This window comes from Grammomys surdaster, unplaced genomic scaffold (genome assembly GCF_004785775.1).
Source record: "Grammomys surdaster isolate TR1022 unplaced genomic scaffold, NIH_TR_1.0 225, whole genome shotgun sequence".
In the NCBI taxonomy this organism is placed as follows: Eukaryota; Metazoa; Chordata; class Mammalia; order Rodentia; family Muridae; genus Grammomys; species Grammomys surdaster.
Window position 1 is genome coordinate 407,127 of NW_021604670.1, and position 19,002 is coordinate 426,128.

Genomic DNA, 19,002 nt, shown 5'->3' on the forward strand with positions numbered 1-19,002 from the left:
TGATCTTAGAATCTAACATGAGAGACATGGGCCTTCATGTTACTTAAGAGCAGCAAGGATTGGGAAGGAGATGGACATTTACTTAGCATATGTAGAATGAGCAAACAAATAAATGTATAGTTGCACTGAATAAACCCAGATTACAATATTATGATTTAAACATCATTGCTATGAATGAAGAACATGAGACTCATATGTATTTGGTGACAGAACACCATAGCAGAATCACTGTTGATAAAGAATAGCCAGACTCAAAAAAAAAAAAAAAAAAGAATAGCCAGACTCCAAAAAATGGGAAAACATGGTGGAGTGGAATTAGCATTAAAATTAATTAATCATTTCAGAAGTGTTCCCTGAATACTAAGTATTGTCCTAGGCAGCTTACATATTTGCTTATGTGTACTCTCAGCAGACCTATAACACACACATACTGTTAAGATATTCAGTAATCGTTACAGAACATGACATTGAAACAAAGAGTAATTGCATAGGTTGTCAAAGTCAGGAAGCTGTGAAGTGGCACTAGAACTTGCTATGTTCCCTTGCTGTTTAGCTCTGGAGCTTATGAAGTGCTGGGAGGTACAACTAAAGAGGAAATTTGGAGAGGATTACAATTTTTAAAATAATTTTTCCTTTACTTTTATTGTATATCTTTTGTACATCTGTGTACCATACACATGAAGTGCCTGCAGAGGCCAGAAAAATGGAAGATGCCCTGGAACTAGAGCTATAGATGGTTGTGAACTGCCATGTAGGTACTGGAAATTGAACCTGGGTCCTCTGAAAGAGAAGCAAATGGTCCTAACCAACAAGCCACCTCTCCAGCTCCCATCACAGAGTCTTGCTCACAATCCTCAAGCTGGCTAGGAAGAGGATTCCTACTGTGAACTACTCCAGATGGCTGCTCAAGCTCTGAAACACATGGTTTATAAAGCACAGAATCTATATGGCAATCAAGGAAAGCACTACATTGAGAAAGAAATGAGTATGAAGAGAAGATAAAAATGAGTAAGGAGAGATGGAGGGAAAGAGAGACTATGTCAGGGCCTGGCCAACACTGATAAGGGCTTATCAACTGTGCCCAGGAACAAGGAAAAGAAACTGTGAGAGGGTCAGTCAGAGGGACATTTCCTAAAATCTGTAAGAAATCATAAAGGAATGGGAGCCACCATCCATCCCTGAGAAAGGGAGACTGTATGCAGCTTTAGGACAGTAGGGACAGCAGGCACCTGGTGGAGATCCCGGAAGTGAACAGTCAAGGGGAAGGAGGCCCAGCTCCCATACACATTTCTCACAAAAGGACAAAGAGCAGAGAAGAAGGAAAACAGTAAAATAGAAGATCTATACAGAGAAAATGAACAACAGAGATTAATTAGGAAGAAGGAGGCCAAATAACGAAAGAAGGAAGTGAACAAAAAGACAAAGGAAGGAAGGAAAAAGAACAGACTAAGCATGAGATATGAACAGAATGGTAGGAAAAATAAAGGAGAGACAATGACAGGAGAGTATGAAGAAGGAAGGAGAAGGAGGAAGAGTAGGAGAAAAAGAGGAAGAAATCCTGTGAGAAACAATAGGAAGACAACAATGTCTTCAAGGAGACTATGCATGTGGAGAGAAGGGCAGAAGCCTGACTTGCTCTCAGTCCTTCCTTTAAATGGATGAAGTCATGCCTGATGTCACCGTCTGAGTCAAACGCCCCTCAGAAGGAAAGGTGGAAAGGTCTAGATCTTGTATTCAGTCCTATCCCCATGAATGAGAGGGGCTAACTCACTGCTTTTTTTCCTTGGGGGCACTGCGTAGCCTACTCTCGAGATGTGTGGAAAAAGGGGAATGTCTTGCCTGCTCAGAAAGGATGCTGCAGCCATGAAGAGTGCTCAAAGCTCCTCCTTGGAATTCTCAGCTTCCTGTCCTTGTAGTGAGAGAGCTGGAAGTGGGTGGCAAACAGCTGCTGGCTTTCTCTCACTGTGGCTAATGGGAAAATGGAACCCATACCACAATGTTCCAAAAGGAAATTCCAATTATAAACAGACCGCCAAGGACCTTGACTATGAAGTGCTTGTCCACCTGACAGGTCTAATTTCTTCAGGTACCACGGAGTACCCCTTGCAAATTCTACTACCCCTAATACTCCTGACCTAACACCACCTTACCCCCTGGACAACCTCCCTGTCCTGACTGCTTTGGTCTATGAGCTTTGTAAAACTTGAGTACAACCTGAAACAGACCCCCAGCTCTGCCATCAGTGACTGCAGCTTGTGTGCCCCTCAGCCTAACTCACTGCTTCAGATGGGACCTGAGGGCTCTGGTTTAAATAGGAGCTGAGAGGTTCATGTTCAAATGTATGAGTGTTATTTTGGAAACATCCTATAAGAAGCTAATGGGCTTTTCTACATCTTGCTTCCAAGACTGAAGAACAGACAGTAACCTCTGTTTCAAAGAGGTCAGAGTCTTTTTACTGTGACTTGTTTGGGATCCCATTTCACGGGGTGTCTTGATGACTTTTGCTGTAGTTTAGGGAAGTGCCCCCACAAAACCCATAAAACTAAAAGCAAAGGCATGGTGACCAGGCTGTGATTCTGTTTTGAAGTGATAAGACTTTGGGAAGTGAGTCATAAAAGAAAGCTAGAGCATTTGGGGCTCTAGGGGTTGCAAAGGGGGAAGTAAGACCTGTGCCTCTTCCTTTTCCTTGAAAAAACAGAAGGACTTTAAAAAAAAAAAAACTATGTATATATGATGGGAGGAGGGGCTTCATAAGGTGACTGTGGAAGCCACAAACCCAGAGTTTGCCCTGGAGGTAGACTTTCAGGTACTGTAAGCTCTCTGGCACATGTGCTAGGAGCAGAATTCAGAATACCGGACACTCTTAGACACTGAGCCATCTCTTTGGCTCCTCTTTGGCCTCTTGACTATCATGAGGTGAACAGTTTCCTCTGCCATATTCCCTATATGACATGCTGCCTTGCCACAGGCCCCAAAGCAATGGCCACTTGACCATTGTAGAAGCTTCCAAAGGCATGAGCCAAAATAAATTTTATATATATGATACACACACACACACACACAGACACACAGGAGTCAGGGTCTAGTTATGTAGCTCTAGTCATTTGCTTTTTAAAGACTAGGCTGGCCTTGACCCCACAAAGATCCTTCTCCCTCTGCCTCCTAAGTTCTGTGATTAAAGGTATGAGCCACCATGTCTGGATATCTCGGGAATTTTTTAAGAACAGAAAGGTGACTGGTGTACCCTTTTATTAATTAGCAAAAGAAAACATTCTTTTTAAACTGTTTTAGTTTGGAGAATAGCTTTTATTAATGAGGGTTTATTTTGGAAATAATATTTTCACTCAAACTTATACTAATATAATCCAAAATAAGGTAATATCTAGTGACAGTTTTTTGTCAGATGGCTTTACAGAACTTCCTAGAATATTCACATGTGAATACCCCCTTACTAATGAATATCTTGGATTTAAACCTAAATAATATTATAACATTATTATAGTATCTTTTATTTTATAGTGTTAACAAGCTTATAAATTATCAAATCTACTAAAATTTATATATATGTATCCTTTCCTAAAAGCTGTCTGCAAAGATTAAGCATAATTTTTGTCAAGGCCTTGTCCCTTAAACAATGTGAACCTCATTTCCTTCACTGTTGGATTACTTAATTGGGTCCAGAAACAAGCATATCAAAAATATATTCCAATAATCAACTAACTGTTTTGATTCACAGATTGTAGACCCCTAAGCAATGTTAAGATAATAAACAGGTAGTAAGTACAGTGGAGCCCTGACTTAGGAATCTCTCTAATGATCTTGGAATACATACCTTTGGGAGATTTTTGAGTCAGAAGACATGGACCACTGAGACACAAATCCCAGAAGCCATTCTGAAGAGGCTCTGTTAGAGGCACTACTGCTGCAAGCAATCAAGAGTTTGCTATATCCACTCTGACACCCAATGTGACTCCATTTCATAAATAGGAACCTGAGGGCCTCAGGCACATGAGCTGCCTAGATCACGCAGACAATGGGAAGAATTGGAGAGAAATCCTGGCCATGAACCCAAGCCCCACCTCCTATAACCACCATGCAGTTTCTGCTTCCAAGAGCTGGGGAGGTACTTGATAAATATTTCTACAGTGATCCACTTTCTTTCAGGTCCTTGGACATACCTATGGCCCACAGACAAGGCCAGACAAAATGGCTGCATACCAAGACAACTGTAAGAGGCATTTTTCTGATGGTCCCTGCCTCTCCCTACACCTCTCTGGAGTTCACAAAATACCAATGCTGAAGGACTCCAGAGGTCAAATGCATCAGCTGCTCTCAAATGCCAAAAACATGGTGCTAGTCCATGGGCAAAAATTTTCACTAATCAGTGGTTAGCTAAAAATTAAAGTAACAATAGTAAAATAAAGTTGTTTTATTAATAACATTATAAACATTATGAATTCTATAAATAATTATTGGAAGAGAGACTGTATCTTTTCATTTCTTTAATGAGTAATGGGTAAAACTATATCCATCACAGAGTTTAGACCCCTTAGCAACGCTATAATAATAAACAGGTAGTACAGTGCAGCCCTGACTTAGGAAACTCTCTAATGATCTTGGAATGCATACCTTTGGGGTACTTTAGAGTCAGAAGACATGGACCACTGAGATGACAAACCCCAGAAGCCACTCTAAAGTGACCCTGTTGGAGGGGATGGATATGAATTCAACAGTGCTTCCCACTGAGATCAGACTTCCCTCCACAGGCTCCACCCAACGCATTGGCCCTTCAGGCTGCAAGGTACACTAGACATCGTAGGAGTCCCTGATCTTGCTTGCAATTCAACTAGCAAAGTAGCCACAGCTCATTACTCAGAGACAAGCTTGCTGTGAGATCATAGCTGCAGAATTCTTTCAGGGCCCTGGAACCAAGAAGGATCGAAGACTAATTGATCTATTCATTCATTCTTTCTATTTAAATAATATTTGGGCAAAGTGTAAAGGAGAAGAGACAGGGTTTCTAAGAGGTTCCTATATTGTCCTGGGGTACATAAAAGAATTTCTGGGCTGGAATTTATAGAGCACAAGGAAACTTCAGACTATATTCTCAAGGATGATTCTCTAAATGTTAAGTTGAAGTTTGGATCTAAACTTTGAAAACTTAATACCTTTCTGTTCCATAGTTTGTATTTACCTTGAAATTTTAGGTCAGACAGAAGTGTTACAGGGGATCCAAGTTGTTCAAATAATAAGAACTAGCTCTCAAAACATTTTTTAGTCTTTCTGTTGGATGATAAAATATACAACTCAGACAGAACCTATTTAGCATAAGTCAAATATATAAATTTGGAGAGGAGCTCAGGTTTATGGTTTCCATGTTTTATGTTTCTTCAATGCCAGTTTACAGCAGACACCCCAGGGTAATACTACAAAATACAAGATTCAAATGTGGACGTATCTGGTCCTGGAGCAGAGAGGTGTGGTACAAGCATCCTAGAGAAAGACTTTTAGATAAGCACATGAATTTGAGGGTTGCCTGGAGAAAAGTAGGGAGGAGAGCGGTCATTCATTTCTAAAGTACAAGAGCATAGCAGAGTGGCCAGGACCCGAACCTCCTCCCCAGAACCTGAATCAACTTCACTTGAAAGATTAGCCCCTGAGTGTGGTAACAGGCATGCAGCCAAGGCCAGGGCTCAGGTGGAAGAAAGGTTCTATAACCCTGCAATACTCATTTTCTATAATGGGAAAGAGAAAATAAAGTTAACTTGAACTTGCAGCAGATCTTTACTTTGGAATGGATATGCCCAGCAATAAAAAATGGCATACTTCATAATTGAATTCCCTCACTCATACTTCATGAATGTAAGTATTTACTGTGCTATTACCTGGAGCTACTCAGCAGAGCTCTAGATACTGGCCAGCACGTGGATAAATCAGATAAGATGAAGTGTAATCGTTATGAGAGTAGGGATAACACAAAGGATGCCACACAGGACATAGAGCAGGGCACCAGTCAACACTAAGTGGAGAAGGCCAGGGATGGCTCCCAGGAGAAGGTTCATCTGAGTCTTAGGCAATTAGTATGCATTCAATTAAAGTGAAATTATTATAGGTTTTTCAGAAAGGGAAAAAAATACCTAATCAAAGACCCAGAGGTCTGAGAGAATCTGGTATGGACTCACAGCCAGTGACCAAAGAATTCACAATCTGGAAAGGCTTTCCATTGTGTTCAGCATCTGTTATATGAAAAGTAATGATGCAGCCCTTAAACATGGTCCCACAGCCCAAATCTCAATGCAAATGCCTGGTGGGGAGTGTTGAAAAGAAAATGATTAAGCAGTCTGGGTGGGGTCTGCTGTGTCAGGAGGGATGCCAGCATGTCTCAGACCTACCATTCTCCAGCATGATTGTGTGGGCCTGGGACTGGGAGCATCTTTCTTTTTCCAGATTTGAAGGAAATCTATATTTTTAAGAGAATTTCTTAGTTCTGAAGTATTGGAAATACTCAAAATTGTTCTTTCCCAAGTATATTGTGAGTCAAACAAATTTGTCTGGGGCCTGATTCAGTCTTGTGGCAACAAGAGAGACAAACGAGTGATCTTAAGAGACAGCAGTAAGGGATAAAGGTTGGAGCCTAGGAGCCGTGGACAGGCTGAGCCTAGTGAGACTCTCCCAGCAGTTCACACCTTTCAAGGGTGTCACGGAAGCTCTGTGAGCCTTGGTTTCCTTGACTGTACAATGAGATGAGAACACTGTTACTGAGGAGCTTACATGAAATTCCTCAGTGATATTTAGGAAAACAGTTCCAAGAAGAAAAACGTTCCCAGTAGAATAAGTGATAAGTGTTATCAACTGGAAAGTCTGGCTGTGTCTGCAAGGTTACTTTTTCATGGAGAATTACCAAGAAGCGAAGAATAAAACTGCTCTTAGCATAGCCAAGGACTCCAACAAGGACAGTGCTCCACTAGTGACAGCTTCTTTCTCTACAACTAATCCATTTTCTGCATGAATACTTCCTCCAAAGAGATGTACTTAAGAACCAGCAATTCAATATTTAACATTTTTTCTTTAATAATACAGAGTAAACATTGTTGTTGTCATTCATATATTTACTGTCTACCAAGCACAGCATTGTGCCAGGATGATTATTTTAAGCCATAAAACAGATTGTGCAACATTCATGTTTAAAACCTATCAACCATATCCTACTGCTCTTAGAATAAAGTCTAAACTTCAAGTCAGGACTCTGAGGTTATGGATGCTCTGGCCTGCCTGGTGCCTAGCTCAGACAGCCCACCCTTGTTAACCTCCTTGGCAGATTTCATGAGGTGAATTCTTTCCTGCCAGGAATCCAATGCCCTTTCCTAAGAAATAAGGAAAATTTTCTCATCATTCTGGCCCAATGAAACCAACTAAAAAAGTCTAAGTTGGCCACACCAAATCCTCCACAGCATTCTCCAGAAAACCAGTGTGTGTGTGTGTGTGTGTGTGTGTGTGTGTGTGTGTGTGTATTTCCTTGTCTATTTTCTGCCACTCTAAACTAGATTTCCAGAAGCTATCTAGGTCCTTTACTTCTCTTATTTACCTAGGGATCCCCTAATCTTATCACAATGTCTGTCACACAGGGACCCTCACTAAAGGTAAAATAAAAACATGAGCCCACCACCAACTAACTGCTCACAGCTTAGAGCCTCTGAATTCTGCCACCCAAAAATCTCTCCCTGAGCACGTGCCTGACAGAAAAACAATAGAAGAAACAGAGTAAAATGGCAATGAGCCATATTCTGAATAAAAAATGTCAAAGTTCCAACACCAACCTGATCATTTACTAGCTGAGAGACTTCGTGAAAACTTCAACTCTCTGTACTTCTTTCCTGACATATAAAAGATATTTACTTCATACTGTGGTTGTAAGGATTAGATGAATTATCAGGCGTGCTAATGCTTGGAAGTGCTAGATGGTAGTATCTCATTAACATTATACAGTCACTAAACACTGTCTCCAACTACTTCCTGGTTCCGTTCTCTGAACTTGGTTGACTTATATATTTCCCTTCAATCAGGCTAATTTCTTGACAGCATGACCTGCTTTTGGATGTCTACACAAGTTGATGAAGGTACCTACAGAATATGGGTAGGGAATAGAACCATGACAAAACTGTTGGTGTGAGTTTCCTTACTAGTCAAAGAACACATATCATTCACATGAGCTTCACCGTCCTCATCTGTAAAATGAAATGAATAGAATGTACCCCACAAGAGTGCTGTGCTAGTAATAAAATTATCTTTGGAAATAAAATATTTGTAGCTCTGGGGCTGGAGTTACTGGCAAAGTTTAGGGAAATCAGGGAGAAGATTCTCACTGATTACCTGCCTTGGGCTCATGGTTGGCTGTCTTTGTGCAGGTGTCACACACAGCAGATGATCACACCATGACTGGACCAATTTGGTCCTTTCCTCTTTCCTGCTTCCTGATTGTCTCTGACAGCCTCACATGCTTTGCTTAACTACTAAGCAGGAAGCACACCTCTCATAAAGCATTCACTACTCACAAAGGCCAGCCCATGAAGGAAGATATTCTAGTGTTTAGAATCACTCAATCATAGACAACATGTAGCTGAAATGCCCATCACAGGAGAAAAAAATTACAAATACAATGGCAGAAAAATGATACTACTATGTACCACTTTCCAAACATCCTACTAAATTCTCCAAGGTCAGAAGCATCATAGTCCAGTGCTCTGAGGCATCAAGAAGTTTGTTTAGCTTTTCCAGGGTCCTACAATTGGTTAGATGTAGGAAAAAGATTTAAATATATTATGTCTGGCTTCAAATCTCAGACACTTTTTGTTGTCAATGCTGAAGAACTCTTCTGTGTATCTTAAGTTCTTCAACATCTGTATTAGCTCCAGTAGCCAAGCAGGACTGAGAAGAATTATCTAGTCCTTCCTATCTAATAAAAAGCTCTTGCTAGTGCCTTTCCTGGTTTGATTATTCCATTCTTCTTGATGATGTTATGATCTTTATCTTAATGGTTATTCTAACATGAAACTTTATGAAAGATAAAAATATATTTATTTCTTGAAATGTCATCTTACTTTTTCCCTCTCTTTAAGTGTCACAGTTGTAGATATTATTCTTCCTTAGGGTAGCTTACAATTTCACAATTTTGGAATTGAATGACCATTTCACAGGGGTTACCCACAGCCATCAGAAAACACAGATATTTACATTATGATTCATAACAATAGCAAAACTACAGTTATGAAATAGAATAGTAACAAATATAATTTTATGATTGGAGGTCACCAAAATATAAAGAACTGTATTAAAGGTTGCAGCATTAGAAAGGTTGACGACCACTGAACTAGAGTTTAGTGAGATCTTTGTTATGCCCAGTATGAGTTTCTTTCTAACATTTTCTACTATAATATACTCAACTGATACTTCTTTCAGACAAAAGGAATTATCAGCCTAGTACTCCACACCCCAGCACCCAGGAACCTCTCTGACCTCTACATGAGCCAGGAAAGGTGCATGAGAACCAACTAGGTCTAATTAGGTCCCAAGCAGAGACCTGCACCCATTTCTCTATGTTCCCTGTGGCAATCAGAAGCATGGAGAATGGACAGAGGTGGGAGGACTGAATTTGTTTTCTTCTTTGGGGATAATGGCAGGAAGAGGAAGTAACACTTTACTTACTCTGCTGATGTAAGCTAAGGCTTAGTTCTTATTGTCCCCATTTTTTCTCCTGTCTCTCTGGCACTTGCTGGTTTACAACAAGAACTCAGCCAGGTCTTAGAAAGAAGGAATAGCACAAAAACAGAGAAATGATCTAGTGAGATGATCAGTGGTAAAGCCGTTAGCTGCCAAACCTAACCACCCAGCATGGTTCCTTGGGACTCACACGGAAGAAGGCAAAAACTAACTTCTAAAAACTATCTTCTGACCTCCATACATGTCTGTGGATGGTGTGTCCACACACAAACATACAAATAAAATAAAAAGTAGTAATGTTATTTAGTGTAGACAAATGGCAGCTTACTGAACTAAAGTGCACAGACTCTCACATTCCTATCTGAATATGTACCGAAACAACCCTACTGAAACTACCTAACATCCCTGTATCTCTCATCAAGGAATCAAAAAGAAGACACCCTTTCCTGATTGCCCACAAGTAAATGCTTTTCTTCATGGTACAAGAGCCAAGAATAACATTGAGAGAGGCTTTATAAATCCTCGGGCCAGCAGCATATCTACATCACCCATTAACCCTTTAGAAAAGCTCCAGTTCTCAGTCCCTGCCTCAGGGCTGCTGGAACAGAATGTAGAGTCTAAAAACCCCCAGTGACTCAGTAACTCATTGAAGTTTCAGAAGCACTATAAGAAGACCTTCAAGAAGTTGGTTTTAGAAGTTCCATTAATTCTGAGTGCCATCATGTTAACACCAAAGGGATGTTCAGCAGGAATTCTTATGCATGCTGATGAAAAGACAGAGAAAATAAAATGCCTTGTCAATCTTAGGTTCATTCTCAGATACATGAATAAACAGAAAAGCAGTGTTTTGACCTTTACTCAAAAATTTTATAGGAAACTGTTTTTAAGAATAATATACAGGCAGTTATGGCAGTAAGCACCTATAATTACAAGTTACTCAGGAGTCTCAGGGAAAAGAATCACTTGTCTATCCATGAGTTCAGGGCTGTCGTGTGCTATGCCAACCTAGTGTCCACACTAAGTTCAGTATCAGCAATGGTGACCCCCTAATCCTAGGAACCATTAGATTGCTGAGGAAATATGAACAGCCAAAAATGGAACATTTAAAAAATAAATACCTAGATAGTCTTATGAAGTTACAAATAATACCATCTTGTCTGGAAGTTATTTTCTGTTGATCTCAAGTACATGGTGGTAACGCTGCAGATTTCTGGACAACTATCAGATTCATATGAATGCAGGAGCATCTTCCCATTGCTCTGATGTGAACTCAACACTGCCCTCAAAGGGAAACACATTCAAACCATTCCCTATCTTACAGTTAAGATTAGGTAATTTAAAGAACACACTATCACCCTTGTTCCTGGCCCCATCCCAAGTGGTATACTTCATAAAGCATTTTTAGTATCTGATGGAATCAGCTGGAATTTGGAGCATGATAACAGGTTTTAAATCCTGGCTGTACCAGGTGTTTTGTCAAAAGATGTCCTCTCTGTCCCATGCTGACTGCAGGCAGAACTTGTCAGGACTAAGCTAATTGGTGCTCATGAAGCCCAGAGTGAGTGTACAGCAGTTCTGTACTCTGATGCAACTCTCTCACTGCATATAAGAAAAAGAGGGGAGCCTGGGATACAAAGGACTTTTCCCAAAGTGTACAATTGTTGAGGCCAGAGACAGAATCAGAATCTTAAAATCCTTGACTACTGCGAGACAATTTTCAAAGCCAGCAACCACAAAAGGCATTCTTTAAATTGAAAAGGCAGATAGCAAGCCAGGCCTACTTCAATAAATGTGGCTCTCCAGTTGCCTCACTGCCTACTTCATGGTCACAAGGCTGGAGCACCTTCACGAATTCCCTTGTTCTACCCACCTCCATATACAATCTGAGTAACTGATGACTGATACCACCTGAAACCCCACAGACAGTAATGAATCACACCAACGCTGGCTCATTTGATGGATTCTCTAGGCAGCAGACCACCTAGGGGTTTCAAGTCTGAGGTTTCCAGAGGAGGTGAACTTCCTCACCCATTCATCTCTGGTGGGAGCCATTAAGCTGACATCACCATTTTCCACACTTCATAAAGGAGTGCTAACATCTGGAAATGGAAACCACCTGACAGAGCTTTGACCAAGATCACCATATCACTCAAAAGCAGGGAAACCCAGGGGCAGGTAAAATGAGAAAGAGATATCTTGAATGTCAACAAGGCCAAACATGAATAATTCGGAGGTAAGAATGTGTAGACAAAGAAGGCACTGGTCAGAAGGACTAGACTTAAATCCCAGCCCTGCCACTTTCTAATTGGGATGGTAATTAACCTCTGAACTCTGAAGTAGAGCACAGTATATTAAAAGAATTGGTTTTGGAGTCAAGTGATCTAAAGTTCAAATCCTGGCTTCCTTGCATGCTTATTGTGTCACTTGTGGTGATGTGGTTCCTCTTAATAACCTTAAGTTTTCTAATCTACAAATTAGAGACACTGTGCTATAAAAAAAGAAACTAATACTTGGGCAAGATAATGCATGCCTGGAATCCTAGTACTCACAAAGTGAAGGTAGGACTTTGAGAGAAAATAGGGCTACAAAAGAAAAAAACAAAACAAACAAACAACTCTGTCTCAAAACCACCTACTGCACAGAGTGATAGGTGATAGGGTTTAAGGAGATGCTATATACAACGCCTGCCTGACATCTGTGTATGAAAAAGAATGGTCAACCACAACCTAAACAAGAAGATGGACTCAGCCTCTTGAGACTGTCTGGGGGAAACGGATTTGACAGGGCATGCTTAGTCCACCACCCTTGGTCAAGGAACCTTTCTACTACCATAGAAATGCCCTTCCCTCACCCCACACGCTCACCTCCTTCAGCCACAGGAGCTTTGGGGCCTGCATCTCCACAGACATCACACCACCCACATACTGAAGGACTCTGTGCTTGGTCTCATTGATCCTGTGAACCTGGCTGACTGCCCGATGGTCCAACCACATAATAACATTTCGAGAGGAATCCCCTAGAAGACAGGAGAGAAACATACAAGTCATCTTCACTTTCTAGTTCAAGGGAGCAATGATGTATTCACAGGCAAAGCACTCCACAATTTCTACTGTAAATTCATGTGTCAAGACTGAACAAAGTGGACACAAGAGAGATGACCCAGTGAGTAAAGGCACTCAACACCAGCATGACAATCTGAGCTTGACCCCCAAAACCCACGTCCCATATGGCAGGAGAGAACCAATTTCGGAAAGATGTCTTCTGACCTTCACACACACTTGTGTATCACAAGTGTCTGTGTATGCGCACATGTGCATATACACTAAATGAATAGATAAGTAAATGTAGAATGAATTTAATTTAAAGTGAAAATATGTTGCAAGGCTGTGAGGCCTCTACTCCCAAGTGTCCTCACCTGTGATTGTGATTCCAACAGTGTCTCCCTTGATCACAACTCCAGGGTTAAAAGTCACTGACATCCACAAACCCATATTCAGAGACATATACACACACAAAATATTTTAATTCAATATTAAAAGAAAGTCATTTATATTACATTCTTTCACAACTTCTTTCCCTAATTTCTGAGCCCTCTTGTTGAGAAAAGGGCCTATGAGAGACATGGCTAAGGTGATACCTAGGGTTCAATGTGGAGAAAGCAGCATGAACGCCTACAATATTATCAGTATGATACTACTGGAACCCAGTCATGATACGTGCCAGTCATTCTCATGTATTAATTTAATAGTGAAATAACTACAGAACTATGTATCTTGCTAATAACAGGTCTTTAATGTGTTTAAGTATCACCTAAGAACCATGTTAGTCCTTCGTCTCATTTAATCTGCAAAACAACCCTCCACTGTGAGGAATTCTGTCAGCTGAATGCACTTGAACAGATATAGTTAATATTTTAGGTAGAGTATAGTGATTTCTCTTCACAGAGTTGCCGCTGGGTTCTGCTTTTAATAGAGTGCCTTTAACAAGTCTACCCACAATCCAAAGCGAGATGGTTAGCAGAGAGATGCACATGTAAGCAGTTTAAGAAGTAGCTGTGGTCTTCCCCTGCAAATGTCACTTCTGATGTTTTAACTGTCCATTCACCTGTACCCAGACATTTTGCACAGCCAGAAATAGTATGGAAACTAAGATTGATATAAAGCCTGTGATGGTTCGTGTTCATTATCAATTTAACAAAATTCAGAATCATCTGGGAGATGGGCCTTTGTGCTCGCTAGTGAGGGATTGTCTTAACTGCATTAATTAATGTGGAAAGATCCACCCAGAATGTGGGCAGGACTATCTCAAGGGAGGGCCCTGAAGTGAATGAGAGAGAGGACAAAGGGGACCCAGTGGCGTGTGTACAAACACTTGCTCTTTTCTTCTGGTTGCAAAAATAAAGTGATCAGCTGGTTCAAGCTCCTGCGGCCATTACTTCCCTGCCACCATGGTAATGTGGAGCTGTGAGCTGAGGTAATCTCTTCCTTCCTTCTATGACTTCTGTGTGATTATTTCATTGTCAAAACAAAATAAACATAGTACATACACATTTTGGGAGTTAAATCTCATGAATGGCAGCTTTTGAGACGATGTCCAGTTGATACCCGGGAAGAATTACCAAGAAAGTATGTATGCTAGTATACCGGACAATATGGACTCCTTGAAATCTAGCATTCTTAGCATTTAAAGTTTCAAAGGTAAGACTGAAGAGGAAGGGCAAGAGCCTACCTTCATGGTTTACTGGCAAAGGATGAAACTGTTTATCCAAGACAACCAGCGAACATGTAGCATCAAAACCAAGTCCTCGGATTCGGTGGGCATCAATCCCTTGAACAACTTCCTGTTTTAAAAGCAAGCAAACAAAACCTTAAATGACAACACAAGCTCTTAAATCTTGTAGACAAGTGGCCACTACACAAAAATGAATGCAAACATTTTTAAATCACCTAACACGTGTCATAGAAGAGTTCAGCATTGCTATTTAACTTAAGATAATTCTTTATCACTTTTGTGTTCAAAAGTCAGAGTCAGGTTTCACCCATGGAACCCCACAGCTGTGATCCTAAACTAAATGTGCTGACAAGGAAATTACTCCTGAAAGAAGTCAAATGTCCCAAGTTCTCATCATGGAAAGCTTTATAGCTGGAGCTAGACAGGTGGCTCAAGAGTTAAGAGCGCTTGCTGCTCACTGGGTTCAATTCCCAACACCCACATGGTGGCTCATAATCACTTGTAAATCCAGGCTTAGGGGACCCGACTCACTCTTCTGGTCTCTGCAGGCACCAGGCATGTACATGGTACACAAAGATGCATTCGGGAAAAGAACCCATACATAAAAGTTTTTAAAATTCTTTTGTAGAAACCTCAGACTTGGATTCAAGATGTAACTCAGTGGTAGTGTGCTTGCATCAAATGCACTAAGGTCTAAGTTCAGTTCCCAATACTGGAAAATAAAAAGGACATTTTATAATGAAACAAACTGAAACCTATGATCCATGGTGTCATAAAAATGTCTAAGATTTTTAAAACATCTTTCAGAAAAAAACCTTTTAATATCACTAAAATACTAAAAGATCCTATAAATTAGTAAGGAAAAGACAAGCAATCTAACTGGAAATAATATAAAACTGAGGTCAAAGTGTATAAAGCTCTCCAGTTGTACTAAAATTAATCAATGCAAATAAAATAGCAAATTTGGCTTCTTCCATTAGAGAAATGTTAAAGGTTAGCTGTATAAAGCAGTGGCTCCACCCTCTTGGGGCATCTATGAAGACATAATAGTCAATTGAATTCATTCAGTCACAAAAAAGGAAGAGAAGAAGGAGGAAGAAAAAAGAAAGCAGCTATAGAAAAGTAGAAAGTGAGTAGCTAGGGAGAGGAAGGGGATCCACCGGGATTACAGGGGGAGAAAGGAAGGTGATGGACTAATGTGATCAAAACATATTACATACTTGCATTAAAATGTCACAGTAAAACCATTATTGTCCAAAATTAATATAAACCAATAAAAATGTTAAAAGACACTCAGAAGTAGCTCTTCTTAAACATGATTATACCAATGTAACTACTGAGCACAACTTTTTTGGAAAGTAATTTGACAGTACTATTATATTTAGAACTACTAGCTCAGCAATATCACTTTTGGAAACATATCTTAGAAAATCATGGCCGCAGGTAAACAAAGTCATATATAAGATGGCTACTTAACTACACTGTTAACAATATATTTCAAAACCCAATAAATTAATTTTTAACAAATAAACTATGCTGTATTTATACAATGGAATACTATATAAAACTAAAAGGAGACATAAAGAAGTAATTTCTCTGCAGAGTGGTATGACAAGGACAGCAAATCTTCCTAGCAAAATAAAATATAATACTGGATAAAATCATTAATCATAACCATTTGACAGCTATGGAAATTTGTCAAAGCTACACAATAAATTGAGAAGCATTGTTTTGAAAAATGAAATTTATACTTAAAAGATAGAAAGTAAAAAATTAATTCCAAGTCTAAATGGTTTCTCTGGAGAAATTTATAAAACAATTATGGAGGAACCCTTACCAATGTCAGACATTTAGAACAGAGCAAAGGGGAGGGCCTGTCCACCAAATCCTTCATGGTCAGCACTGCCTTTACATCAATGATACATACATTAATAGGGTAAAACTACAGAAGAGTATTCATCATAAATGCAGGTATAAAAATTTCAAAATACTAGCAAACCAAATATTACAGCACATAAAACTAGCATTATATATCATTACCATATATAATCACCCCAGAACTTGCAAGGGTGACTTATCAATGATTAATTAATGTAAGACATATATTAACAGAATATAGCACCAACATGCAATTATAATCTGAAAATACTCAAAAGTCTCTAACACAAAGAAGATGAATGAAAAGATAAAAGGAGAATGAAATTTATACAGACAAGAACAAAACATCAGGAAAACTCAGAGCTGACATCATACCTAATAGTTAGAAAGATAGTTCCACTTAGCACTTCTAACTACTCAATAGTTCTACTCAGTCTGTGCTAGAATTCGGGGACCATGAAATAAAGCAGGAAAAATAAATTAAAGCCATACAAATTACAAAAAGACTAAAGGTATTTCTTTACAAATGATATGATTTCACATGCTGAAATTGCTTTTTAAAAAGCTTCTATGAGGGCTTAGAGAGATGGGTAAAGAGCAACTACTGCTCTTGTAGAGGACCTGAGTTCAGGTCTCAACACCTATATTGTTTCTAACTGTTGCTCCAAGATTTGATGCCCTGCCTTCCAAAGGCACATGCATTTTTGTGAATGTATCCTCCCTCTACAAACACACATGTGCACACACACACACACACACACTCCAGATCAAAGATAAAATCTTTTAAAAGCTACTAGAACTAATAAGCAAATCTAATAGGACCACAAGACTGAAGGTTAATGAATAAAAATCAGTTGCATTTTTTACATAGTAGAAAGTAACACATCAAAAATTAAAAACAAAATCCCATTCATAGCAACATAAAAACTATTCAAAATCCGTTCACGGTTGAAGGTCTGATTTATATCAACACACATACACACACACACACACACACAGAAAGAGAGAGAGAGAGAGAGAGAGAGAGAGAGCGAGGGAGGGAGGGAGGGAGGGAGGGAGGGCATCAGTCAGTATCATCACAGAAGACAGAGCAGAGAGACTGAAAGGTGAAATGAGAAATGAGTGCTGGAGCATGCTGTCCTTGGCTATGACATGGCTATTATAGTCATGGAATCACATCAGTGTTGATTGCTGTACAAGATGGAACCTATCAGTATGCTTATGATTCACTCATTCCTGAGGACCTGGCAATTGGTTGCTGCTGGGAGATGAGGAATAATTTTTCAAAGAATGAACGCTGGTTGGTTGCTCATTCTCGTCTCCAGGAGGTGGCCCTATATCCATGTGAATGTACACAGTGTTAACTGGACCTGGTGGATTATGAAGAAGAGAAAGAGGAGATGAATGAAGAGGAAAAAGAGGGGAAGAAAAAAAAGGGAGGTGGAGAAAGAGGGACGGGGAGGAGGAGAAGGGTGGAGAAGGGAGGAAGAAGGGGAGAAGGAGAAAGGGGTAAAGGGGAGGAGAAGAAAGAATGGGAGAAAAGAAAAGAGAGGATGTGGAAGGAAGAAGGGGAGGAGAAGCAAGAGAAAGAAGATGAGGGAGAAGAAGAAGCAGAAGAGGAAGAAAAAAGAGGAGGAAGGCAGATGAGAAGAGGACAAAGATAAGGAAGAGAAGAAGAAGAAGAAGAGGAAGAAGAGGAGGAAGGGAATAGAGGGAGGAAAAGAGGGGGAGAAGAAAGAGAAAGAATAGGATGAAGAAGAGGAAGAAATTAATTCAGATCTCCATCCTTGTACAGAAAGCACTTAATCTATGAGCCATTTCCCCAATTCCCTGGATTTGGTTATGAATTCATCTTAAAATGCAGAACTCTGCCCTGTTGAGACTATTCAACTTACAGTCTAGCATCTCCTTTGTTAATATTTAATATGCACCACAAAAGAACTACACACAATTATTATAGATTTGCAACAAAGGCAATATTCTAATTTTGAAGCAATATTAGCAGCATATACAAAAATGCTGCCATATATGAAGCATCTACTGTGCCATTTGCTTTATTTACTTCCTTGAATTTAATCCTTACAAAGTACTCTAAAAGAAAGACTTAATATATTTGGGATTACATGGGATTACATGTGATTACATGGAATTACGTGGGATTACATGGGATATATATCAGTGAACAATCCAGCCATAAAATCCCCTAGTTAAGACACTGTCTCTTTCTGAACCTGAGGTTTGTCACTTGGGCTAGTCTGGCTCACCAGAGAGCCACTGGGATGCCACTGTCTTTCTCCCAAAAATCCAAGGAAATTGGTGACTCTGTTGGCCCCTGGGCCCAGAGTGACTGGGTTCATCCATGTTTCAGACGAGGAAGTTTGAGAAAATATGAGTGACTCTATGAAAGCCCAGAGCAGGCAGCATGGTATATAGTATCTAAAAGCCACCTCTTGGTTTGAACTTGACCACTTCTGCACTAATCTCAGTCTTTCTGAGTCTTGGTTTCCTGGTAATAAGGAAAACCCAAAGGAAAAGACTGCAGGCTTTGGGGGCTAGAAGTACTGTAGAATCAGAGCACCTCTGTGTAAAGGCAGAGAGCCTACTCAACACTGCATTAATCATGTCTATTTAGGATGTTTATGCCCAAAGGGCAGCATGTTCCCTGCTATATGAACA

The 19,002-nt window shown here is 39.9% G+C and overlaps 1 protein-coding gene across 4 annotated transcripts in view; it reads right to left on the reverse strand.

Moving 5' to 3' along the window:
- Window positions 1-19,002, reverse strand: part of Fggy (FGGY carbohydrate kinase domain containing) — a 363,520-nt gene that overhangs the window by 308,701 nt on the left and 35,817 nt on the right. For all 4 annotated transcript variants that reach the window (XR_003712158.1, XM_028773313.1, XM_028773314.1 and 1 more), the window contains 2 exons: window positions 14,446-14,557; window positions 12,582-12,733 (listed from right to left, as the gene is read on the reverse strand). Coding sequence is in view for 3 of the 4 variants with exons in the window: in XM_028773313.1 (XP_028629146.1) it covers window positions 12,582-12,733; window positions 14,446-14,557 (264 nt within the window). In the remaining variant the exon portion in view is untranslated. The remainder of the gene's footprint in view (window positions 1-12,581; window positions 12,734-14,445; window positions 14,558-19,002) is intronic.